Raw genomic sequence first — 25,752 nt, forward strand, 5'->3', positions numbered from 1 at the left:
ACAAAATAAACATCATCATAGTTTAACTTAAAGAAAAAACAGGAAGAAAACAGCAACAATTAGCTGCAGTTCTAGAAATATTGTAAATATGATCAAAATCAGAAGTCATGTTAATGTGCTTATCATCTTATTATGACTTTCTGTGTTTGTAAATAAAAACCCCTAAAGATCAGTTTTGAGATTGTTCTTGGTGTGGAAACAAAATTGAACTGAAACTAAATGGTTTTCCCATCACAATTACATGGAACATCAACCAGATAACATGAAATTACATAAAAATGTGTTTATATAAAAGCAATAGTTCTCAGTGTTCACATTGTTATTAACAGAGCTTTGGATAACGTTATATTCATCCAAAAAGCTCATGATTTGAGTAAAACTGGAACAGCACCAGGACTAAAATCATGGTGACCTAAAATAGCTTCACATGAAAATAGATCTGACTCTTAATCATTTGTGGGAGACGCATCTTTACTTTGAATATACATGACCCAAATTACAGAACATTCTTCTTTCAGTCTCACAAATATATGATTCTGTGTTTAATCACATCTGAGGCAGAAAACCAAAACCTCATCAAATATTTTATCACTGGAAGCTCTGGAAACACCAAGTTCAAGTTTGTTGTCAGACTTCCTGCTGAAACCAGAAGAACCTCTAGTGATGAGAGAGGATTTCTGCCTGAGTCGTTTTCAAACACGTCCAGATGATTTTAGCATCAGAATCTGCAGGAAATCTAAATGAGGATTTCCTGCACTTTCAACGAGACACTGAACACCTCACCAGGACACCTGCTGCTTTATTTCACCCCTATCAGCCGATCTCAGCTCACATTGTTTACATTCTCAGTTCCACTCATCACAACATCATATCAGCATTCTCAATCAATAATCAATACACAGCTTAACATCAGACCGATCCACTTGGATCAAACCGGACCAGCCCTGCTGGTATTTACAGATCAACATCCGAGAGACAGATATGGCAGTAACCAAAAATACCTCGACACCCCCACCCTGACCCTGCGCAGTTTGATTGACAGCCACCATGTGGCACATAGCTGGAGGTGCAACTGATAGCTCTGCTGCTGATTCCCTTAAAAAGCCATGGGCCCAGCTGACAGGCCTCTCGGATGCTCTCAGCAGCTATTCTTGGCCTTCCACAGATCATTGCACACTCTGCTGCATGAGGCCTCCTTCTGCAGCCAAAAATACATCAACACATCAAAACCTCAGCAAACGTCTCCAAAAGCTGGAGTCCTGACCCCAGATCTGACCCCATCTTCACCAAATGCCAGAGTCCATTTCCAGGAGAAAAGCATGTCAGTTAGGGAACACTGGGAGACAAGCTGGAACTACTCACTTGTTTCCACAAGAGTGCCTGGAAGTGATGGGACGGAGCCCGACTGACTAACGGGCAGCAGCCCCCTTATCCAGAAAGGTTTGTGCAGAAAAATCCAAGGTGAGAACGGTCGAGCCTCGAAATATTCCCTGACAAAAACAAAACTACACAGAGAGAGGCCGTGTAGTTTTGCTTTCCCTCCTCGCAATCCCTCCACCCGAGGCGAGGCTGGGAATGCTCCAACTGCTCAGGAGGGCCCAGACGGTGCTTTAGGGTTTTATACAAAGGGGGCAACCTGCATCACCACCTCACAGAGCCTCCCCATTGGCTGCTGGGACACCCAGGGGGGCATGATGGGAGATGGCAGCCATTTATGAAACCTCCTCTCCTCCAGTTTGCCAGTCATCATGAAGCCGCTGATTGAACTGCGATTCCAATCGATCTGGGGTCGCCCAGAACGTTAAGCATTACATGAGACCTGAAATAAAACCCTGAAGAGTTAAACTGCGTAAAAATCTATGCAAACATCAGAGTCATAAAATAAGGGCTGACAAGAAAAGGAAGCTGAGGGTGAGGCTGTCCCTGTCAGTCAAACTCCCCCCGCCTCCATCCAGCAGCACCACCGGCTGGTTGTTACAACACACCAACAAACTTCGTTTATCTTCATCCTCAGTCTGACTGATGCAGGTTCAAACCAAGGTTTAAAGAATCTGCAAATGGAAAGCTTCAGCTCAGATCTCAGCCAGTAGCTCAGAACTGACTGGCTGTTACCACCATTAGGGTTTGGTAACTCATCTATTAATCTTCTACCATCTGTCAGCCAACCAGAACCTAAGAATCTACAACAGAAACCTCTGATTTGTTTGTTTTTATTAATGTGAGAAAATTAAGCTTTTGAATTCTTCATGGTCTTGTTTACATCCAGTATGCAGTACTAGCTAATTTAACAAAAAATAACAACAACAAAGAAAGAAAAATACAAAAGGGTTTGTTAAAATAAGCACTGAGTGGGGTTATTTTTGAAATACCAAAGTTGAGGAATATGGAAGATGAAGAAAAGCACAAACTCTGTTTATGTTTAGGACTGAAGAGTCAAAGTATTTTGGTACTTTCCAGAGAAAAAAATCTCATAAAATAGATCCACATTTGTTGCAACATCCCCTTTGACTTACAATGACTGAACAACCCATCAGAAACTAAATGCACACTCCTTCGACAGTCTGACTGATTTATACTAGCAGAATTTTCTAAATGTGCCCATTTCTCTCATACTCTGCATTTCTCTCCTGCAGAAATGCTTAATGCACATGTCTTCTCTTAAGACAGCATTAGGAAAAACTAATGCTGTCAAAGCTAAAGAAGGTCTTCAGGAGTTTTCTCTGTACTTCCGAAGACCTCAGCCGCCTCAGCAGGAAGCATCTGTTTCTATTTGACCATCAGTGTTGTGAGGCCAGTCCAGTTTATTGGTCAGGTGAACACAGAGGTACTTAAGTCCATGATCTCAATATCTGTTCTTTTTCTGTTCATTTTTTAAAAAATCTTGTTTTCCAAGTGTGAGACGCACTATGGGAAAAATTATTGTGATTGAACAGTCACTCCTGTTCGCTAAGTGGTGTTCTTTGGAATAAACTTTTGCAATAGCCATGTAACCATGTAATATTTTATAAATCAAATATGAGGTCAGGGCGTCTTCGATGCTGATATGACACAGGAAGTCTTGTGGTACCTTCCCGAACATGAACCCCATGATCTGAACAGCACCAGGTGGGGGCTCTGATCTAATAGGAGTGAAGTTTAGGGTGGAGGAGGAGGGTGTCGGGATGGTGGATGGTGACTCAGAGCTGAGTGGTATATATTTCTGGGAAGAAAAATAAGCAATCACCAAAGATGAGGGGAATTCCAAGACTGGAGGCCTTTTATTAAGTTTTGCCACAGAGAAATTGCAACTTGCAGCACATTTAGCAATTTATCTAGAATCCAAACACAGTAACGACTGGATACATAAACCCCTCTGAACATGAATCACTGAGTGTGAGCGGGTAGCTACAGTTACTGCTGGGTGATTCAGTTTTGTCTCGGTGTTTCGGGGGTTTTGCAACAGTTCCAGCCGGTGGGCTCAGATGTCGACAGTGAACAGCTGCAGTTAAGTAAATCTGAACTGAATCCTCCATCTGCTGGCAGGAGAAAACCTCAGATCAACAGCGCCCTCTGCAGGTAAACTTTGATACAACCTGAAACTCTTGCACTGAACAAAAATGCAACAGCCTGTTAAAATTACCTCCCCCACTTAAACACTCAGTTCATGTTTTTGATAGATAATACATTTATTCACATGGATTCAAAGAAATCTACTAAAAATAAAACAGACCAATAAATGCGTCCTTTGGTAAATACAACTGTGATCTATACAGTGCATGCTATCATCTTTAAAAGCTCTATTTAAATAAAATGTCATTTCTGACCCACTTTTATTACAATAAACATACGATCAAGAATAAAAAAAAAAATGCTACTTTGCATTTTTTAAAAACCTTAATATACTTCAAGTTGTAAAATTGTATCCTTGTTTGAACCTGGTCCAATTTAGGACATTTTAAATGCATGAGATATTGAAATAAATTGAAACATTTTCAAACTTTACAGTAAACTCTGACAGATAAAACTAGTGATGCTTTATACTGCATCTGTAAATGGCTGTTAATTAACCAAAAAGTAACAATTCACTTCACAGATTACTAACTGTGAAGTTAATTTTCTTCATTTCAGTTCCAGAAAGTCAAATTTGTGGTTTTTTTTTACTGCCTAGTAAAATATTTCTCACAAGAAAGAAAAGCATGTAAATCTCATACAGTTTTAGAGTTCAGTTACAAAGAATTATACGGTTGATGAGGAAAACCCAAAGATGCTGACACAACATGATTTTTTTTTCTTCACTTCTTTTCAGAAGCAGCTGTAATATTTCGGGGCAGAATGTTCCATCTGTCCATTGACTCAGCGTGATTCTCCCAGTCCGGATTAATGGGAGGATTATTCAGAGCCATCAGGCATCCAAGCCAGTAGCATTCAGAGCTCAAATACTCCATCATGTCTTGAGGGTTTGTGACTTCGTCTGCAGATAAGGGTCTCTATAGAGAAGAAATAATAAAATTAATAAATTTGAATAATGTTATTTCATAAATGCATTTAAAAACCTTCATATTCTGTCTTTATTATTCCTTTAATATCAAACAAACCTGTGAGCCGTTGCCATATTTCTGATTGTAGATCACCAGCTGCAGATTCTGAATTGCTAACAGAAATATTCTTTAACCTGAAACAGAGTTTTTTATTCAGATCTGCAGTAAAACTATAAATAATCTTGATTTTGCGTTTCGGTACCTCTGGAGATTCTGTTCCATGTCTGAACTCATAAACATTTGATATCATCACTTTCTTTTCTTCCATGTCTGTTCTTGCCGAGTTGAACTGCTCCTGTTAGCAGGCGACACAATGAGGAGAAAAACCATTTAATCATTTCAATGGCAGCTGTAGCATAAAATAAAGTCTTGGATCATCAAATCACATTTTACCTGAATCATTTGTTGCACAGAATCTGGTTTTTCCCCAGTTGACTTCAAATCTTTTTTGATTTTTGGCCAGTCACATCTCAGAGTTTCATACATTTCTCTTATTCTGTTTTTACTAACTGGGCTGTTGAGGCTCATAGTGTTTCCTGTTTTTATTGAGGGAGCAACATCCAATGCCACTCTGTAAGAGAGAAACATAATCATTATTCACCTAAAACATTTATAATCCACATTTTATCAGTCAAACCCAGCATGTCTTAATATTTCCATGAATTAATACCCAAGACCAAAATATCCAACTTGTTCATGAAAAACATCTTCTCTAGTTTAGAAATGTACAATACCTGTCTTTGAAAGATTTCAGTTCTTCCTCTTTTTTATTTAGACGAGACCTAAAAATAAAGAGTACCACTAAAAATACTTGATATACTTTTAGTAGTTGCATTAACAAATTTATTCTGGAACTACATTAAATTTGTTTGGAATAAGATACAGAGGAGTTATGACTATCTGCTTGGAGCTGAGTTATAAATAAAAGTAATTTTGTGAGTTATCTCCTAAAATGAATGAATGTTTACCTGGTGGTTTGAAGTTCCTTTTCCATCTCACATAGTCTGATGAAAGGCAAAATAAATCAAATCAAATAACATCAAGTCACTGATTAATCATAAAAATAATTCACAAAATGTTAGAGATGTTCTGATGAACAGCAGCTGCAACCAGTTGCTTTGAAATCTGTGCACTATACCTGTCTTTGAAAGATTGTAGTTCTTTTTCCTTTTCTTTTAGATCAAACCTAAATGACAAAATAACTCTTGAAAAATTAAAATCATTTACATTTATTCTGGAACTGCATTTGATTTTATTTCAAAAAGACAAACTGCTGGAGCTTCTTTTTTTGGTATCTGATTTAATTTTTTATTCATGTCCTCCTAAAATGAATGAATGTTTTTTACCTGGTTCGAAGTTCTTCAGCCATCGCTCTTAGTTTGTTTAAAAACAAAATAGATCAGGTCATTAATTAGTAATAAAAACAAAAATTCAGGAAAATTCTAATTGTGTCATTTCTCTCAACCTTTTTGAATGCGATGACCAAACTTGCAATAAATAGATATACTTAAGACAATTTCAAATCAATTTACCTCATTTCAGAAAGTTTCTGTTGATTGGTGGCTTCAATCTGATAAATACTGAAACAAAACATATTTTACGGTCAATCTTTTTAAGGGTCAATACTTTTAACTGGTTTTATTTATCTGATTCTCATTAATTTGGGCTCAAGTTAATGAGAATCAGTTAAAAGCAGCCCCTAATTTATGAGCCTCAGTATTAAAGATCGGTGCACAGTACCTGCATTTGACTTCTGCTATTTCTCTTTCAACTTGATTCAAATAATCTCTGTGAATGAAATCATAACATGAAAAATGGCCCTGAATCTAAAACATCCAGATTCTTATTCAGATCAAATAGAGGAGAAGTCATGAACATGAAGAGGAATTTGAGTTTTTATATTCTTGAATAAAACAGTGAACATACCTTATTTTTCTATGTTGCTCTTGTTGATTTTTTTCTATCATATCAATTCTGTTCAGAAGACAAATTTTAGTGAAGACAATCCAAGTCAGATGAATCTTTTCTTATTTAGTTCAGTTTTTACTTAAATTCAGGAGTTCAAAGGTTGCAGTAAATATTGAAACAACTGCTAAGATTATTTCACCTTCTCACTGGCTGTACTATTAACTTATTAACTATTCTTTAGATGAAAAGATACTAATGTCATGTCCCAGCATGATGAATGGACTGTACCTTTGATGAAGTTTCTCCTCTTCCATTTTCAGATAATCCAACAGATTATTCCTGTTGGAGGAATAATCTGTTACTGAAAAATCATCATAAAAATCAAACAAAACTACAAATGTTAGTCTGTATAAATTTCTTTAGACCAAAAACCAACAGTCCCGGTCTTTATTTCACTTAAAGAAATTACTTCTGTTCCTGTGTTTCAGTGTTTGGGTCTTTTTTCTGTCGATTGAAGATCTGGGGGAACGAGAACATGGATGATGTCTTCGACTGGTTCTGGTTCTGCTGCTGGTTTCTTCCTGTTGATTCTGAAGTGTTTCTTTCCTCTGTGGCCTCGGCCGTGTTCTGGAAGGATGAACTGATAGAAAATGAAGATTTGATGTGAAGGATTCTTTGACTTGTCAATAATTTATAAATTGACATTGCAAGATAATTATTTCTTAATGAGGTTACAATGAAACTGGTTTGATATTTGTTGCTTTAAACTGGAATGTTCTGGACTGGACAATAAATATGAAAATGATATTTACAGAGGGTTGCACAGTGGTGTGTTAATTGTTCTCTCTAAATTCTCTGTGTGTGTGTGTGTGTGTGTGTGTTCATGGTTGTTTGTTCTGTCTGTCTCTGTGTTGCCCTGTGTCAGACTGGCGACCTCTCCATATTGACCCCGCCTCTCACCCAGAGTGTTTGCTGGAGTTGGGCGCCAGCACCTCCCAACCCCACTAGTTAAACGATGGACGGACATTTAAAGAGTCTAGTATTTATGTTTAAAGTTCTGAATAATTAAAATTCAAATAAAGACATATATTGGTAGATTTCATTATCTACACATGCTGCCTAAATATTTTCCACATCGCTGCAACTGCTTAAATTAGGTTTTTTGTTGCACAAACTTCAAAGTCTTCTCAATCTACTATTATTATTTACAGGTATAATAATATTACATGCAAAGTACCTTTTCCACAGAGATTTCAGGCTTTCCCTCTCTTGCTGGAGATCAGAACTGTAAAGTAAAATACATAAAAAACTGTTACTGAATTGAATCAATCTTAATCCAAGAAGTTTACATCAAGTAAACATTTGAAACAGTTAAATATAATATAATACTGTTTGGAAACTTTTTACTTTTATGTAAAATACTTTGTTCTTGTGAAAGGAACAAAGGTAGACCTGAATGTCCATCTTTACATCATGTTCTTGAAGATGATGTAAAGATAGACATTCAGGTCACCACTTGTTACAAAGAAGATATGCAGAATATCATTCCTTAACACAACATATAAAACCTTAAAGCAGAAGAGCTCCAGCAGGGAAATACCTGAAGTTAAGAATAGGAAACTGAACTGATTGACACCAACAGACTGGAAAAACCTTGATTTCAGCGAAGGCATTCGGGGTCAGATTGGGCATAAATTTAAAGTGATTGATCCAATTGTAGTAACATTGCTACTGCTGGTGGTGTTTTAGCATATGGGATATTTTCTAAATGAACTTTGGGTTCTCCATGATAATGTGTTCAATGAACTCCAATGAATACCACAACCACTAAATCTCAATCCAATATGGCAGCTTGGGGACGTTGTGGAATAAATAGAAAGTTCATCATGTTGGACAACCAACAAATCTGCAGCAACTGTGAGATGCTATCAAGTCTCTGAATGTTTTTTTTTCTCCCCATACCAACTCCATCACTGAATTGATTAGTGCAGCTTAAAGGCATCATGGGATCCAAACCAGTACAAGCAGGTTACAACTAATGAAGCATCTGGTCAATGTGATCTCAGAACTGGAAGTAGATGAATTCTTACCGTGTCTTTTCATGTTGAGTTTGATGAAAACCAGCGATATGTTGGATTCTAATTTAACAGATTAATGTTAGTATTGACAAATCAGATCAATCATTAGAACTGCATTACTGGTGAAGTAAACATGAGGACTTAGACTGGTTGAATTTAGGTTTGAGCTTCAATTAATTATTTCAGGTCATTAAAGGTTTAGATCTGCTGGCAAACATTGATACTGCAACATATAAACATGACAGTTAGAGTATGTATTATATATAAAATAGATTTTAATATAATTCTTTAAAGAAATAAATTAAGCATTTTTTTAACATACTTGGTTTATTTACCCATTTTCCTCATGCATTTTCTTTTTTCATAAAATGATTTTTCTTTATAGATCAAAGACTAGCTGCCATATTCACTTACAACCTTAGCATAAATGGCTACAGAAAAAAAACAAAGATGTATGATGTACCTTTGCCATATTGATGTTAACTTTTCTTCTGCCTGTTGCAGATCAGACCTGTGGAATAGAAACATGCAAAAAGAAAACTGAATTAATTCAAGATGAGCAGACTGAACAAAAATTGTGCTCAGAAAGATTATTCAATGGATCTCAAGGAGTAAATCCATTTAAATTCACTCTGAACCGTCTGTTCAACATAAACATGCGGAAATACAGTAAATGCCAGTATTGGACACACTCCTCTTATATTGAAAATGAAGTTCATAATGAGCAAAAATAGCAGTTTATCATCTTTAATGTGATATTCTGTATATTTTACGTAAACAAACAAATCTGGGGGAATAATTTAAAGAATACATCAGTTACAACATCCTGGATGCATAAGAGGAACGCCTTTAAATTGTTTATCAAAATGGAATTTGCATGTTCTCCCTGTGGATGAGTGGATTCTTTCTGGGTACTCCGTCTTCCTCCCACAGACAAAAACATGTTGATTAGTTTCTCTTGATTCTCCTTAGTGTCCAGTCTGTCCCTGTTTTGCCCTGCCAACCTGCCCAGCCTGTACCCCGTCTCTCACCTGTTGACCTCTGGAGACAGGCACCAGCTCTCCTCACTAACCCACAAGGGATAAGCGTTGGATGATGAATGGTTTTTAAAAGTAAAAACAGATCTTTATTTACCTTATCTCAATCTGGTGGTGCTGTTGAAAGTCTTTCACCTGATCAATCCTAACAAAAACAAAAACTATCATTATAATTAGACGATCTACTCATTAAATGTGAGATGTGTTTGAGATGACAGGCTTATATTTACACAAATGTTGAGACAAAACTGCTACATGAGATTGAAAGAAAAAAAAAGTTTATATACAGTATCATTACTTGTACTGCTGTAGCAGTATGTGTGAAAAAGCCTCTGCTGTTTTTCTGCTCTCTTGGTTAGAGGTTATCAGGTTCTTCATTATGTAGTTCAGTTTATGAAACATCCTTCTCTGCACAATCATATCCAGAATCTCAAGGTTTTTTTTAAATCAGCCTTTTCAACTTTCACTGGTTCACTATGGGACAAATGATCTGTAATCCTTAAAAACTAGTGAGTGAGATTTTTTAGTTTTACAACAAGTCAGTCTCAAGCTCTTCAACTGAGTTTTTACTTGACAATTGAAGTAACACAGGATCAGAAGCTGCGTTTTTAGTTATTGATGATGCAAAAGCAGCAGAATTAATGGAAGAAAACATTTGAAGAGTGACAGAAAAGTCATTTATTAAAAATAAATGCTAAGATGTTGATATGGGTACAATATTTTAGCATAAAAACTGTATCTATGTACATTACCATTGGTGGAGGAATTTTACATTTTCTTGCACATTTTTGAAAGCAGTTCTGTGGAGAAATAAAAATGAAAAAGTGTCAGAAAGTGAGAATGATCTTGATAGATTTTCCAAAACGCTGACATAAAGGTTAGTTTCAGTTTACCCCATATCGTCATATTCCTTTTGTTCAACGTCTTCAAGGGTCCTAATTCTTTAAAACAAACAGAAATGTTAGTCTAAGATAACTGAATGTCATAAAATTAATTATAAAAAGGGAATCTTTTATTCTGTTGAACCTCAACGATCCTGATTTATAAAATCTCAGATTCAAAACGTAAACATTTGATGATTAAATCTGTAAAATGTCTGTTTTATAATGGAAAGAAATATTATGCACAATCTCCTTTTCACTATAAATTGATATCTGTAATATCATGTATTGCAAAATAAAAAGATTTTGTGAGTTAAATACCTCTGGAGGAGTTCATTGTTCTGTTTCGCCATAATCAGATCTATGAACAGAAAGATGGATCATTAAAAAGAGTTCAGTTTTATTTACATATAACCAAGCTTTACACAAACTGAGCAAACATTTATTTACTTTAAGTTTACTTTGAAATTCCTCATGGAAATGAATAAATCACATTCAGTCCCAAATAATAGTCCAACCAAAACATTTTGTTTAAATTTCTGGATTTAAACAGATTTTCAACTAAAATTTACTCAATTATCAACCATGGTTGCAATTTCACATGTTACTCTGCATAAAAACTTCTCTTGTTGAAAATACGGTTCAACATTTTCATTAAAACTAAGAGGAATACAATAATACTCTAACTGACAAAAATAATTCAAACCCATTTCCAAACCTGTAATTGTTTTTCTATTGAGGATGTTGAATTCAGCACAGATTCACTCGACAGCAGGGGTGGGCAATTCCAGGCCAACTCTTAGATGTCTCCCTGGTCCAACACAGCTGAACCAAATAGCTGAATCACTTCCTAAGTGAAGCCAATTCTCCAGAGTCCTGCTAATAACCTCATTATTTGACTCAGGTGTGTTGAAGTAGAGATACATCTAAAAGTTGCAGAAGACCAGACCTCAAGTTGCCCACCCCTGATTTATAGGAATATTAAAGCTTAGTAAAATATTATCACCTTCCACTGCAGCTTCAAAATCTAAATCTTTAGATCAGATTGTTCATTAATTACTTTACCTGTCGTTGCCTTTCAGTCTTCTCACTGTCCTGTTTTTCCTGAAGTGAATGCGTTGTGCAGGAGTCACATTCGCTTTAAAATAAGTGTCTCACTGCTGGGCGGTTTAGGGTGGGCGGAGTTTCTATCTTCAGCTCTTCCCATTTAGATACCACATACTCTACTCTGGATCTGCCTCTCAGTGTTTTAGTTGGACCCTCAACACAACCAGTTGAAGCCGTTTCTACAATGGGAGACTCTTTCATCATAGCTATAGACTTTGGGACTACATACAGCGGGTATGCCTTCAGTATAACCTCCAGAGGCGAAAAAATTGATCCTTATTTGAAGGTCTGGGGTGAAGAAGTTGGCCTGGAAACCCCGAAGACTCCGAGCTGCATCCTTTTTGATAAACAACAAGAGTTTGTGAGCTTTGGTTACGTAGCAAAGGAAGATTACCTTTCAAAAAAGGGCCAAGAAGCGAGAGACATGTTGTTCTTTGACTGCTTCAAGATGGCGCTCTATGGCAATGTGAGTAAAATTCAACTAATCATTAGAGGTAAATAAGTTCAAGTAAAATTATTCAGGGAATATTGTCATTTATTTCCTGAATATATGACTATAGGCAGAATTTGTGGTTGATTTACATTTTATTTTTATAACCTTGACAAGCGTTGAGTTTGAAACACAAACACTCATTATAATCACAATGCTGTAGGAAATCAACAGAGATCTGATGATCAAAGCAGCCAATGGGAAGTCAATGAAGGCACTGAAGGTTTTTGCAGAAGCTCTGAGATTCCTGAAGTATGATGCTTTGGAAACCATCAACTCCAATGCAAAAGGTAAAAAGTTCATTGCCTCTGACTTCACCTGGGTCCTGACGGTTCCTGCCATCTGGGATCCTTCAGCTAAACAGTTCATGAGAGAAGCTGCAATGCAGGTAACATTAAAGTATTTCACTCAACACAGAATCAAAATTTGGTTATGTTCATCTGAATATTTTGGCTTTGCTTATTCTAAAAGAGACGGTCATGTTATTGATTGCAGGCAGGCATTGTGTCAGAGGGAAATGAAGATAAACTGGTCATTGCACTGGAACCAGAAGCTGCTTCAGTCTGGTGTAAAAAGCTTCCAGCTGAAGGTTTCATCAAACAGAACATCAGCAGAAACACCCTGGACCAGTCTCCAGGAACTCAGTACATTGTCGTTGATTGTGGAGGTTATGCTCTTACCTCTGTTTTTATGACTGAATGTTCGTATAAATACAGAATTTACATTAAAATTGTAAACTTTCTCCGTTTTAATGCAGGTGGAACCATTGACATCACTGTTCATGAAGTCCTGGAAGGAGGAGCCCTAAAGGAGCTGCACAAGGCCTCTGGAAACGACCTGGGAGGACAAAATGTGGACAGAAAATTTAAACAGTTCCTGAGAGAAATATTCTGTGATGGAGTCTGGGACAAATATGAACAAAACTACCCTGGAGAAGTTCAGAAAATAATGTATGACTTCACACTTTTCAAAAAGGGGGATAGAGATGTAGAAATCACCTGCTCACTTAACTTGGGAAGATTGGTTCCAGCTGAAAAGGATATTGAAGAGTTCCTTGAAGGAGTTCAAGGAGCTTCCTGGGATGAAGGATCGATCAGAATCTCCAGAGAGAAGCTAAGATCGTTCTTTGACGAGAGTCTGCAGGGGATCGTAAAGAGTCTAGACAATATTTTAAGAAGAGGTTACAGAATTGGGTACATTCTGTTAGTCGGCGGTTACGCTGACAGCCAGATTCTATGGAGACACATTACTGAAGAGTACATTGGTGAATGTGAAGTTCTGTGTCCATTTAGGCCACAGGAAGCAATCCTGAAAGGAGCTGTGATGTTTGGGAGAAACCCAGCAGTTATAACATCCAGAAAAAGTGCCTTCACTTATGGGCTTGCTGTAGGCGAAAGGTTTGATGCGTCAAAACACAGAGCAGACAAGAAATACTCAAACCAAGATGGTGAGTGGTGCAACGATATTTTCATGAACCTGGTAAAAATTGATGAGGATGTTGGCTGGAACCAAATCAAAAGCTTTAGCTTGTATCCAACAAGCTCCACACAAACAACCATGAGCTATTATTTTTATCGCACAGAACATAAAAGTCCAAAGTACGTGGATGAGGAGGGAGTGGAGAAAATTGGTGGGTTTGTTCTTGACTCACCAAACACTGAACGTGGCATGAACCGTGAAGCCAAACTGAATATCAACTTTGGCTTCACAGAAATGAAAGCAACGGCCACAGACATCGATTCAGGTTCAACTAAATCTATCAAACTCGACTTATGAGGCGGTGAAAGGCTTTGACCTCCTCATGAAGTCACAAGAACATCTGGTGGCTTTTATGGTAATTCACTGCTGTTTGTCCAAACAGGGAACAAACTGTAAAACAGTGTAATAGAGAAACAAGGAATTGTAACATTAATTATACTTTAAAACAAATAAATGTAAAAATCATCTGTGATACTGACTTTTGATCTCTGTATGTCTGCAAGTCTTGAAATAAACTAATCGTGTCTCTACATCCAAACCTCAATGTTGATGTGTTTAAATATTATATTTATATATGTTCTTTATATATCTTGTTGTCTTTCCTTGGAGTGTCATCAACCTTCAGATCCCAGCAAGCAGGCCGAGCCCAGCCCTTTAACAGGTTCTGTTGGCATGCGCACGGTCTTTATTGGGGTCCGCCATAACTGCCGGAATCCTTCCGGTGTATTGACCTCTGACTCGAGGGACCAAAAATATGTCAGGTTTATCACCTATTAAACACAGATTAAACAAACACATGAAAGACGAGAGTTAGATTCTTTCTACTCACGAGGAGAACAGACAGAGACGTGCTTTCAGTTATAATCTCCTACCGTCTGAAACCACATTTGCCTGCTCCTCTCTTTTTATTGTTTTCAGGATCCCTAATCACAAAGAATACTGTAACTCTAAAGGGAGGGGAAAACAATTCATCACACAGCTACAGCGCCAATGACAATCACTAACTAAGACACAAGGTATCTTGCACTTGATAGTCTCGTTCCAGACACAGGGTTAAACAGAGCAAGTTGTACATCTTCACTGTCATAGTTTTATAGCAATCCAGCTGGTCAAAGAGGCCTTGCTTCCTGCTGAGAGATAAACCTGCAGAAACCTGTTGTCACTGCTTTCCTTCAGTGAGGCCTTCTGAGAAAGGAATCAGACTAATTCAACAATGCAGTAACATTCTTAATTCTAAGATGAAATTAATAAAAGCATATAAGAAAAGATGCATTATAAAGATGAATGAGAATGACAAATATTTGATTAATAATATCACAGTTTACCCAACAGCAACCATTCTGAGGGAACTAAATAATACAATATAATCACATAAAATCATAGAAACATGAGAAAGAACTGTAATACATTTTCTTTAAATTATTTGCTCTTTATTTGAAATCTAGTTACTGCTGGTTATAGATAGATAGATAGATAGATAGATAGATAGATAGATAGATAGATAGATAGATAGATAGATAGATAGATAGATAGATAGATAGATAGATAGATAGATAGATAGATAGATAGATAGATAGATAGATAGATAGATAGATAGATAGATAGATAGATAGATAGAAAAACACTGGTGAAATCTGTAAACACAATAAATAGCAAAATTGAAACCCATTGAAATAAGTTTTTATTTTCATCAAAAGTCAAATCAAACTTTTGTTTTGCCTTTGTTTTTCAGAATTCAACATTTTGCAAACATAGAAAGTATCTAATCATGTTTAATTTCTAGAATTTACACCGTTCTATAGACAATAAACCAGATTAATAGAAGCTAACTAGATGTTTTCAGAATACCCTTAAAAATAAACCTCTTAACTACTGGCCTGTTTATAATTCAGCAGTAGCACAGATTTATATAAAACAGTCATTCAATTAAATTAAAGTCAAACTGCAGTACAAGATGCTGCACAATGGAGGCAAACCAAGAGTAACAGAGAAAAACATGTTCAGGTTCACAGGAAACTCAGATGAATACATAAAATAAATATAATAGCCAAACTGTTTTAAATTTATGATGTTTAAAAAAGGTTTGAAAATAAAAAATTGCAACTAAGCAAACTTATTAGGTTTTATTAAGCTTTTAAAAACAATAATCACAAACATCTATTTTCAACTAAATTAAAAAGCTGCAGCTTTACGATCTATTAAAGCTGTCATACTTTCATTTTTTCACAGATTCAAAGATGTAGAAAGCGATATTGTTTCTTGATTCATTTAATTTCACTCATTGTCAGAAGCAGTTGTGATATTTTGGGGGAAAACGTCCCATCTATCCATCGATGGAGGATGATTCTCCCAGTCAGGCTGAAGAGGCGGGTTGTTCAACGCCATCAGGCAACCAAGCCAGTAACATTCAGAACCCAAATACTTCAACACATCCTGAGGATTTGCTGCTTCATTTTCAAGAAAGGGTTTCTGTTGACAGTAAATAAATAAAAGTGTTAGTTTGCTGTGTTAATTTTATGTATGGTAAGTATTTTGGATAAGTCAAACCCACCTGTGAACCAGCATCTTTTTTCTGGCTGTAGAGAGTCATCTGCAGGTTCTGAACTGTTAGCTGTTGGTACTGATCAACCTGAAGGAACAAACCTGAGTTCAGACACACAACTGGACCACAAGACATGACTTTAAAGAACATATTACCTTTTGTGGCATTCCTCCATCATTCTTCCCTTTTTCAAACACTTTATCTATCATCTTTCTTCTGTTTCTCATGTCAATCTTTGCATCCCGAAACTCTTTCTGGCATTATAGGAGAAAATGGAGACAAACAGGAACAATAATGGGAGAAACAGTAAAGTTGAATTTTGTGTCAACATAACTACCTGAATCAGTTCTTTCACAGAATCTGGATGTTTCTTGTTTGACTTTAAGTTTTTTTTTATTTTTGGCCAGTCACTCCTCAGTTCTTCATACATTTCCTTCAGTCTGTTCTTATTAACAGGATTGTTGAGGCTCATTGTTTTTCCTGTTTTGATTGACACAGCAACTTCTCCTGCCACTCTGTAAAAACCACACATATTCATTTACAGAAAACTATTTTAATTCTACATTTTATTCTTTGCAGTATTGGTGAAAAAAACATTTTAACTGACAGTCCCACTGTGAAAAACAAAATAAAACCCATCCAGTACCTGTCTTTGAAAGATTTCAGTTGTTCATCTTTTTCTTGTAGAGCAGATCTGTGCAATATAAAAATCCACTTTTAAAACATTCCAAGTCTTTCATTTATTGTTTCAAGAACCAAATCAAATACATAGAAACTTTCTGACAGAATTATATACAAATGTTTTTAACTGTTGATGTTATTTGGACTAGAAATGAAAACAAGAAAAGATGTCCAGGTGTTTTTTAACTACTGCTGTGTTTCTAGTGGTTTTTTAGTTTCAATGATCAATAGATAACTTAATCAACCACCTGACATGTGACAACTCCATTGTGCATTGTTACCTTGATTGTTGAAGTTGTGCTTCCATCTCTTTTACTCTGTAAAATCAGTGAACATGTTTATCAGAATGGATTCAATAAGTTCACACAATATTCTAAGAAAACAGGAAGAAAGGAAAAATAGTAAGTTCTTAAAATGTCTAGTTTTAAAATTCTTTGCCAGACAATTTTAAAGACATGTTCATTATTTACTCAACATTAATAACAATGACTCGTTGAGTAAAGCTCAACAGAATCAATTAATGTTAGCACGTTGTTGTGGCAACATGATTTCCTTTCCACTTTAATCCTATCTGTCATTTTTCTACTTTTTCTGTGTGATTACATCATGTTTGCTTCCATTGTGAAATACTAATGCATTTCTTTACTGTCACATTGGAATAAATGTGAATTGTTTAATTGGTACAGAAGTCTTCATTTAATGCTACATATTTTAAAAATATTAAAGATAATGTTTTATAGTTAGCTGTTTGAATCAGCTGAAAGTTTCACAATAATATTTAGAAAGATTTCATTTCATGTGAAAATCTGGAAAAGCAAATTACCTTTGCAGCAAAGTTTCAGTTTCCTTTTGCTTTTCTTTAGATGCAGATCTGTAAAGTAAAATACAATGAAAACCAGCTCACAGTGGATGAATGAATTAATGAATGAATTTACTTTATCAATTGAAGCTGTTCGTCCTTCTCATTTATGCTGTTTAAAAGCAAAGAGTTATTTATCTTAAGGTGTTTCATCAGCTCACAGTCATTGAAAATGAAAAGAATATTTTCTGTTTTAAATCAATGGATGTAACATTCGTTTGAAAGCTTCAATAACACCAGAATGCTTTTTTGCAGGCTTCAGTTCTGCATTCAATAATGACATCCACTTTCAGTTAATCACCACACTTATAAAGCCTCAATCAGTAGTTTTATGACTTTTTGACCAGCAGGTTTCATCATATTTAGTTCGACCATCATAGCTTCTTCAATTATTAATACTGGTGTATAACAAGGCTGTGTAACGAGTCACTGTAAATGTGATTTATTGCTGTGAATCAACACAATTTGTAGCTCGACTGAGGTAAACAAATTGAGCTGAATAAAAAAATTACAGACATATTTTAAAAAGTTTCTGATTTTTTTTTTTAACTCTACCTTTGATTTAGTTTCTCATGTTCATCTTCCTTTTTTATCAGAGCAGATCTGTCGGTGAACAAAGACAGGAGAAAAAGTTTGCACTCTTTAAAAAATTACAAGTTGAGCAAGACACTGGATCTTCTGGATTAATCTTGTAGAATATTTTACAGATAATTTACATTGCATATTATTGATATACTACTACTACAATATATGGAAACACCAAGTTATTCGACCTCTGGACTCTTCAGGGATTCCCAGCCACATAGACCATGTTGAAACAACAAGTAACTCAAATAACCTGATTATGTTTGATTTGATTATGTTATTGATTAGTTTCAATGACCACTAGATAACTTAATCAACCACCTGACATGTGACAACTCCATACATACATTGTTTTTTCATTGTTACTTCTTTTAGACAGTAGAAGAGCGAGATGTAAATAAATGATCATCAACTCCATGTGATGGTCATTTATTTACCATCACATTGATGGTAAATAAGACTTTCCTACTGGTGTTAGGAAGATCTCATAGTAACAAAGTTTCAAAAAACTACCTTTGCAGCAAAGCTTCAGTCTCCATTTGCTTTTCTTTCAATGCAGATCTGTGAAGTAAAATACAAAGAATGAAACCAGCACACAGTGGATGAATGAATTAATGAATGAATTCATGAATGAATTAATGTATTTACTTCATCAATTGAAGCTGTTCATCCTTCTCATTTATTCTGTTTAAAAGCAACAGAGTTATTTATCTTAAGGCGTTTCATAAACTCAGTCATTAAAAATAATAAAATTTCATATTTTAAACCACTGAATGTAACATACATTCGTTTAAGAGCTTCAGTTTCCTTTTCTTTGTCTTTCAGAAATCTGTGGAGCAACATGAACAGTTCACCCTGAATCAATGCAAAACCATCAACTGAACAAACATTGGCTGCAGTCTGATGAGATAATCAATCTATTTGATTATTTCTGCTGAATTAATCATGTGGATGTTAAATTTACTATTGAACATCCACATTGTTTGGCTGCTATCTGATATCTGAGCCGTTTGGCCTTCATTTATAGTTGATGGTAACTATAAAATACATTGTTTTAACATTTAAAAAAGCAAATACTTACTTCAATAGATGTTGCTTTTGTTGAGCAGCTTCCTTCTCTTGGATCCTGACAAAAATTATACGTTTTTTTCAGTTTTAACAAACCAAAACATTTTTTACTCTGGCTGGTTGTTCTGTCAAAATTTAGAGTTAATTAAAGTGTGAATCTGTTTTTTCATCAGTAATGCCATTTACTAATGAAAAAACAATAGATTCATTGGATGTGGCATTTAGTAAATACCACATCTTTACAAAAAATATAATAAATAAGATGTTGCAAGTAGAAAAGAAATATGATTAGTGATTCTGCCATTGCAATAAAATCAATGGGTTATCAATAGTTATTAAAACTATTTTGGCAATGATAGAGAAGCTTCCTTTGAAAATTTGAAAATTTGAAAAGTTTTGGATTTAACTTTTTAATTACCTATCAGACTCCCAGAGTTTAGCAACTGTTTATTTATTGTTAATGTCTTGAAGTACTTTTGCTTCAAGGCCTCAGTTAGTTTTTCTTTTCTTTAAGCACAGATATGTTGAAACACCCAGAATGAAAACCAGCTCACAGTGAATGAATGAATGTTGAAAAATATTTACCTTATCAGTTCAAGTTGTTCATCCTTCTCCTTTATTCTGTTTAAAACCAACACATATTTATCTTGATGTCTCACATCAGCTCACAGTCATTGACAAAAAAACAAATTCCATGTTTTAAATAATTTACTGTGACATACATTCGTTTGAGATCTTCATTTTTCTTATGAGATGATCTGTAGAGCAACTTACTAAATTAATCCAAACATACTGGCTAAACAAATCTTGGCCTCAGTTAGATAAATCAATGAACTTTTTAAGTGTTTTTTTAAGTGTTTTTTCTACTGAATTTAATGTAAGTCAAATATTTAAATCCAGTGATGTTGCTTCTGTTCGTTATTTTTCATATCTTCAAACCTTTTAACAAATAAATGATTTCATGAATGTTTGTTCACACAAATCTCTTTTTTAAACTAATAATTCTAGTTTAAAAAATAAATCCCCATAAATAATTAGCAACTTAGCAAATCAGATAAGAAACTGAGTTATTGTGTTTTCACAGTTAAGACTGTAAAGTGAATATCTTTTGATTAGAGCTGAAATCAAGATTCGGTGAACAGGAAGTAAAGAGCATCCCTTGTGGTGTGAATGTGTGAAACGTCAGTTGTGTAAGTCATGTCAGATGTCTTTGTTCATCACCTTATTTGCCTCTATGAAGGTTTATTCTGTTGGGCTTACTATGTACTGCTTAATGTGTAAATTATGTAATCTGAACTTTTGTTTGATTATTGTTTGTTTTTTAAGTCACTAAACTTATGATATTGTCCAAATAAAAAAAGTACAATGTTTCACATTAAAACATTTTAATACCTTTCTTGCAAGTCTTGAATTTTCACATCCTTTTCTTTTAGAGCTGATCTAAGAAGTCAAACAAACAGATTAAAAACCAGCTCAAGAGAGACAAGATAAAGAAAGAGAAATTAAAATGAAAAGATATTTACCTTGTGTTTTGATGTTGCATTTCTTCATAATTTAATCTGTGTAAAAACAACAGAGTCATGATTATCTTCATGTTTCCTGTCAGGTTTTACAGCCATCATAAGAAAACAGGGAGAATAAAAAATTTAGCACATTTGAAAAGTCAGATTATGAAATCCACTACAAAATATCTGACCACTCTGTTTTTTGATATATTATTTATTTTACTGCAATGGTAACTTTTAATAAATACTAATCTGTAAGGATGTGAAGGAGAAGAGCTCCAGTTAGTTTTTGCTGTCTTCACTTTGAGACAGCAGCTTTGTTACCAGAGAAAGAAACAATCTATAGGATGAACAGACATGAATAAATTAATGATGCAGGAATCAAACTAGCTGACCAGAGGAGGGATAAAATAACGCTCACACATTGTTTATATTTTGCTTTGTGTCAATACTGAAGGGAAATACTTTTGTTGATGGTGAAGTTTGAATCATGAAGTGAGTGATGATGATGTTCCAGGTCACTTTTACCTGAAAAGGATGTTTTATTTTTCATAGCAGGTCATTCTGATAAGAAACGTAAAGAGGGAGTTCAAGCTTGGAAAGAGAAATAACTCTAAAAAGAGTTTTAAGCTGTCATGTTTTTGGTTTTGAAATTTCCCAGTGGTGGACAAAATCAGGAAAAACTCCTAGAGCTCCAGGATGAAACGAGACAAGAGACCTGCACTAGTTAAAGGAAAGAACATTTCTAATGATGGTATTTGATTGGTCACAACAATGAAATCCAAAACAATAGTTATAAAATCATATCAAAGGTTTTGTAACCATTAAGAAGTCAGAGATTTTCTGGAGTTTTTAATTTGTATTCAGATGTGTTGAATAAATCTCCTGGTTGGTCTGATTGGAGCAAAGAGGTTTGAATCCTGTGTGATGATTTTTATTCCATAACTTTGCCCTAAAAAATCTCAGCTTCTTCTATCATAAAAATAGATGGAAATTCACTTCCTTGAACTTATTTTTTATCACCATGTAGTAAAAATTTTGTATCCAAATCATTGAGTCAAACTGGACGTGCTGACAGAGTTTAGAAATTGTTAATTCATTGATAACATCTGGGAACATGAAGTACCTTCTCTGCAAGTCTTCATTTTTACTTTGCTGCCCTTCAAGTTTAGATCTGTGGAGTGAAAAACACAGAATGAACACCAGCTCACCGTGAATGAATGAATGAATGAATGAATGAATGAATGAATGAATGAATGTTGTTAAAACAATTACCTTATTGCTTTAAGTTCTTCATTCTTCTCCTTTAGTCTGTTTAAAAGACAAATTTATCTTTACAGTAATTGAAAGAAAGAAAATCTGATTTCATGTTTCAAACCATTTACATTCGTTTGAAATCTTCAGTTTCTCTCTCCTTCTCCTTTGCCTTACAAGAAGATCTGTGGAGTACAATGAGCGTCTCATTAATATAATGGAAAACGTATCAGCTAAACAAAATGTTGCCAGGGAAACAGAAAGAAACAACCTGAACAGTTTTACAAAATAAGAATAGAAGAAACAAATTGATGCAGGAGTCAAACTCCTGCTGGTCAGAGGAGTGAAATTAAATAGTAAAAAACACTGTTTGTGCGTTTAAGTCAGGAAGTGAGTGATGTTAATGTTCCAGGTCACTTTTACCTGAAAATAAGTTTTTATTTTTCATTGCAGGTGATCCTGATCTGAAAATTCAGGAGGGAGTTCAACTTTGGAAAGATAAAAAAATAACTGCTGTAATCTGTTATGTAGTTGGATCAGTTTGAATAAAATGATTTTATAGATGATGAACATATTAAATCACAGCAGGAACAATTGATATGCAATATTAAATGGATATTTTCTTCCTACTGCAGTATTTGTATTTCACCTTCAATCTTTCACTAGAAGGACATAAATATTGATAAGCAAATTAAACTAGAATTAAACTAGTTGGTTTGTAATTGTTTCAATAACATAATCTTAATCCTAATGAAATAATCCTGTATATCCAGTGGTGAGCTTTGTTGTACCTTTTGCAAAGTTTTAGCAAATTGAAGCAATAGTTTGTTACTACTGGCTACTGAAGATTATGTTCAGAGTTCCCCACTTGGTATTGAGTAATTATGCACAGTGGAGTGAAAAACTATTCTTTACTATCACAAAATATTGATCTAACAGCAGCCATCTTGTTTAGCTCAGCACTTCTCGCTTCACAAAAGAGGGATGTGTTTTTTTACAGTGCATGCAATGTGCAGAACCTCATCAACAAATATAACGACTGGACAAAAGTTGGAATCTCAACAGAGTTCACGCCTCTAGGAATCAATAGTTTCTCAAGAGGTGAAAGGTCAGATGTTCTGTATGAAGCAAAGTGTAGAAAAATAATATGGTTTTAAGCATGTTACATGAATTATTCAAAAACAATGAAAGATTTGCAGCATTGAAAAAAATGCATTACCTTTTTTGAGCTCAACGTTATATTCTCATTTTATATTAATAAATTAGTTAATTCTACATACCTTTGCAGGAGTGAGTCTGTTTCCTTTACTTCTGCAGATGCTCTGTGGAGTAAAACATCCAGCATGAAAAACGACTCATTCAGAAGTTTTCTAAGACTTGTTGAGAAACAAACACTAAACTTGGGATGAATCTCCAAAAATAATCCTGCTGCATTTTCTACTGAATATTTACTTTGCACTGATTTGAGAACATGGAAACCAGAATGTATGTATGTATATACATCTGTTGATTCTGGTAAACAATTTATTGGTTTTGCATTTCCATTCCAATTACTTTTTAATCAAAGCTGTAATGGCCAACATGAAATGATTAATATATTTAAACAAATATATTACTCATATATGAGTGATATATGGGTAATATTATAACTAAGGTATTGTGTATAGATCAACATGGGGAAAATTATTGATTTAGTACTTAAACTGAAGCTTAAGTACTAAAATATTCTAATTCAATTAGGAATACAAATTACAGACAATGAGAGTCTGTAATTCAGATCTCCACTGAGTTTCAATTTTTCCTGCCTGCAATTTTAATTTTCCCATTTGGCTGGTTGATGTTGGTTTTTCAGAATCTGTTCAAAGTCTCTAAACTGCAGAACACAACTGTGGTTTGTTATTCTCAAATTAAAGTCAGATATTTACCTTCTCTCAGAATGTGGCTGCTGCTGAACTTCATCAACATGCTGGAAGCTTAATCAAAACATCCACAAACAATATTACAATAATTAGGTTAGCACCACCTGTTGTTCAAATGCAAATATTTATTAATTATTGCTTTTTTACTTTATATGCAACATTCCTTTGATTCAGTCATAATGTATCCCAGAATTGATATGATTTCCCATCATAATGCCCACATTGAGCAGGTACAGAATCTGATAATCATTAATAAAGAAAATAAACCTATTAGGAAGCATTTTGTCACAATGTGTTTCATCACCTCCTACCTCTGTTTCATTTTCTTTATTTACTTATAGAGAAACTGGTTGCCTCCATCTGCCAGGGCAGATTTACTCAGCAAAAATTACATCTGAAGATGATTTTCTAATTTCATGATTGAGTTAATTAAATGAAAACTGCATCAAGAGTCAAAGTTAGTAATTTTTGTCAACTTTATATGTTCCAAATTTCTAAACACTTTATGAATCTTTCTGAGCATAATTATAAAGATAAGCCAAAACATGATTAAAATTTTATAGTATTGTGCTCAATCCATAACCCTACTGAAGGAAATGTTTTAGGTTTTATCACATGAAACCAAATTTCATTCACACAGAGATGCATAAACCTACACAGTTTTTCATAATTTTTGTTTTTAATACCATTATTTATCACTAAACCATTAAATACAATTCTTGAAAACACCCATCCTAGCTCTGTTGTGGAAAAAAAATGATCCAGTTGTTTTATGGGAAAGAGGTAAAAGTTAATCAAAAAAATGAAAAATCAGAGAACTCTTACCTGACCTGGAGAAGAAGTTTTAATCGGTCAAGCCTTCAGAAAGTAATTTATACAGATGTTAGTTCGTATGAATCACACAAGATCACTTGTTTATTATGATGCTAGTTGATACATAGAAGATCACATGATGGTGAACCAAGACATTCTGCTGAGAAGTGAACATATAAATCAAACTATTATGAAGAAAGGGAACTTCCAGAGAGTTTTTAATCCAGCAGCCCAAACTAAAGACTTTCCTGATGACAGACATAAGAAGCTTTGAAATTCAGACTTTTGAATCTGACAGAAAAACTAGATTGTACTAAATGCATGCAGAGTAAAATATGCATTATGTGCATTAATGGGGACTTTTTGTATTTACATTTATGTCACTGCTGTCCTCTTCTAGTGACAACAGATGCACAGAGACTAAAGGTACAGAAGAAAAATTATTATTCCTGACCAGATAAATAAGTGATGTGTCACCTCACAGTTCTGGTCGAGGTCTACAAGATGAACTGGAACTGACCAGTTGAATGGGAGAATTTTTTATGTTCACATACTAAACCTTTTTTATTGTATGCGATTTAAAATTAATTACCTTTTTAGCAGAAGTTTCATTTTTTCTTCTTTTTCTGAAGATCTGCAAATTAACATGCACAACATAACAACAGGCTCACACTGAATTGTATTGGATTTAAAATCTATAATACATTCTTAGTAAATGCTAGAAGATATTTACCTTATGTTAAGACCTGTTTGAAAATCTTCCAATATTTGGATTCTTAAAAATTATCACAGAATATTAGTTTTGACAAAAAATAAATAATAAATGAATTAAAAAATAAATATATAAAAATGCATACATATTTGCTTTATTGTTCTTTCTTCAATGAAAATTGAACAGACATATTTGCACATTGGTTGACAGTACCTTTTCTGAAGGTAAAGCATGTCTGCTGTTTTCATATCTTTTTTGTAAAAAAAAAAAAAATTGTTGCCAACAAATTCTTAAAGGTTGACATGATTACAACTGTA

General features: G+C 34.6%; 3 protein-coding genes across 4 annotated transcripts in view; 1 reads left to right on the forward strand and 2 right to left on the reverse strand.

The window, feature by feature from the left end:
• Positions 1–1,575, reverse strand: part of LOC129374559 (titin-like) — a 150,932-nt gene extending 149,357 nt beyond the window's left edge. For both annotated transcript variants that reach the window (XM_055053030.1, XM_055053028.1), the window contains exon 1: positions 1,363–1,575. The gene's annotated coding sequence lies outside the window, so the exon portion shown is untranslated. The remainder of the gene's footprint in view (positions 1–1,362) is intronic.
• A 10,079-nt stretch (positions 1,576–11,654) lies between these two features.
• Positions 11,655–14,011, forward strand: LOC129374481 (heat shock 70 kDa protein 12A-like). The gene is made up of 4 exons (XM_055052929.1): positions 11,655–11,994; positions 12,182–12,406; positions 12,514–12,685; positions 12,776–14,011. Exons 1-4 carry the CDS (start codon positions 11,713–11,715, stop codon positions 13,792–13,794), a joined length of 1,698 nt encoding a protein of 565 aa, XP_054908904.1. The 5' UTR covers positions 11,655–11,712; the 3' UTR covers positions 13,795–14,011.
• A 1,150-nt stretch (positions 14,012–15,161) lies between these two features.
• On the reverse strand, positions 15,162–24,728 carry LOC129374469 (calponin homology domain-containing protein DDB_G0272472-like). Its single transcript, XM_055052916.1, has 20 exons — positions 23,917–24,728; positions 23,272–23,313; positions 22,123–22,176; positions 22,013–22,048; positions 21,864–21,911; positions 20,756–20,791; positions 20,625–20,672; positions 19,818–19,853; positions 19,246–19,290; positions 18,949–18,993; positions 18,813–18,848; positions 18,678–18,725; positions 18,135–18,182; positions 17,544–17,591; positions 17,002–17,037; positions 16,686–16,733; positions 16,377–16,554; positions 16,195–16,293; positions 16,049–16,126; positions 15,162–15,966 (listed from the first exon to the last, which is right to left on the reverse strand). Exons 6-20 carry the CDS (start codon positions 20,773–20,775, stop codon positions 15,772–15,774), a joined length of 1,008 nt encoding a protein of 335 aa, XP_054908891.1. The 5' UTR covers positions 20,776–20,791; positions 21,864–21,911; positions 22,013–22,048; positions 22,123–22,176; positions 23,272–23,313; positions 23,917–24,728; the 3' UTR covers positions 15,162–15,771.
• Positions 24,729–25,752: the final 1,024 nt, after the last annotated feature.

The sequence above is a fragment of the Poeciliopsis prolifica genome, unplaced genomic scaffold (assembly GCF_027474105.1).
Source record: "Poeciliopsis prolifica strain line A6 unplaced genomic scaffold, Auburn_PproV2 SCAFFOLD036, whole genome shotgun sequence".
Taxonomy (NCBI): Eukaryota; Metazoa; Chordata; class Actinopteri; order Cyprinodontiformes; family Poeciliidae; genus Poeciliopsis; species Poeciliopsis prolifica.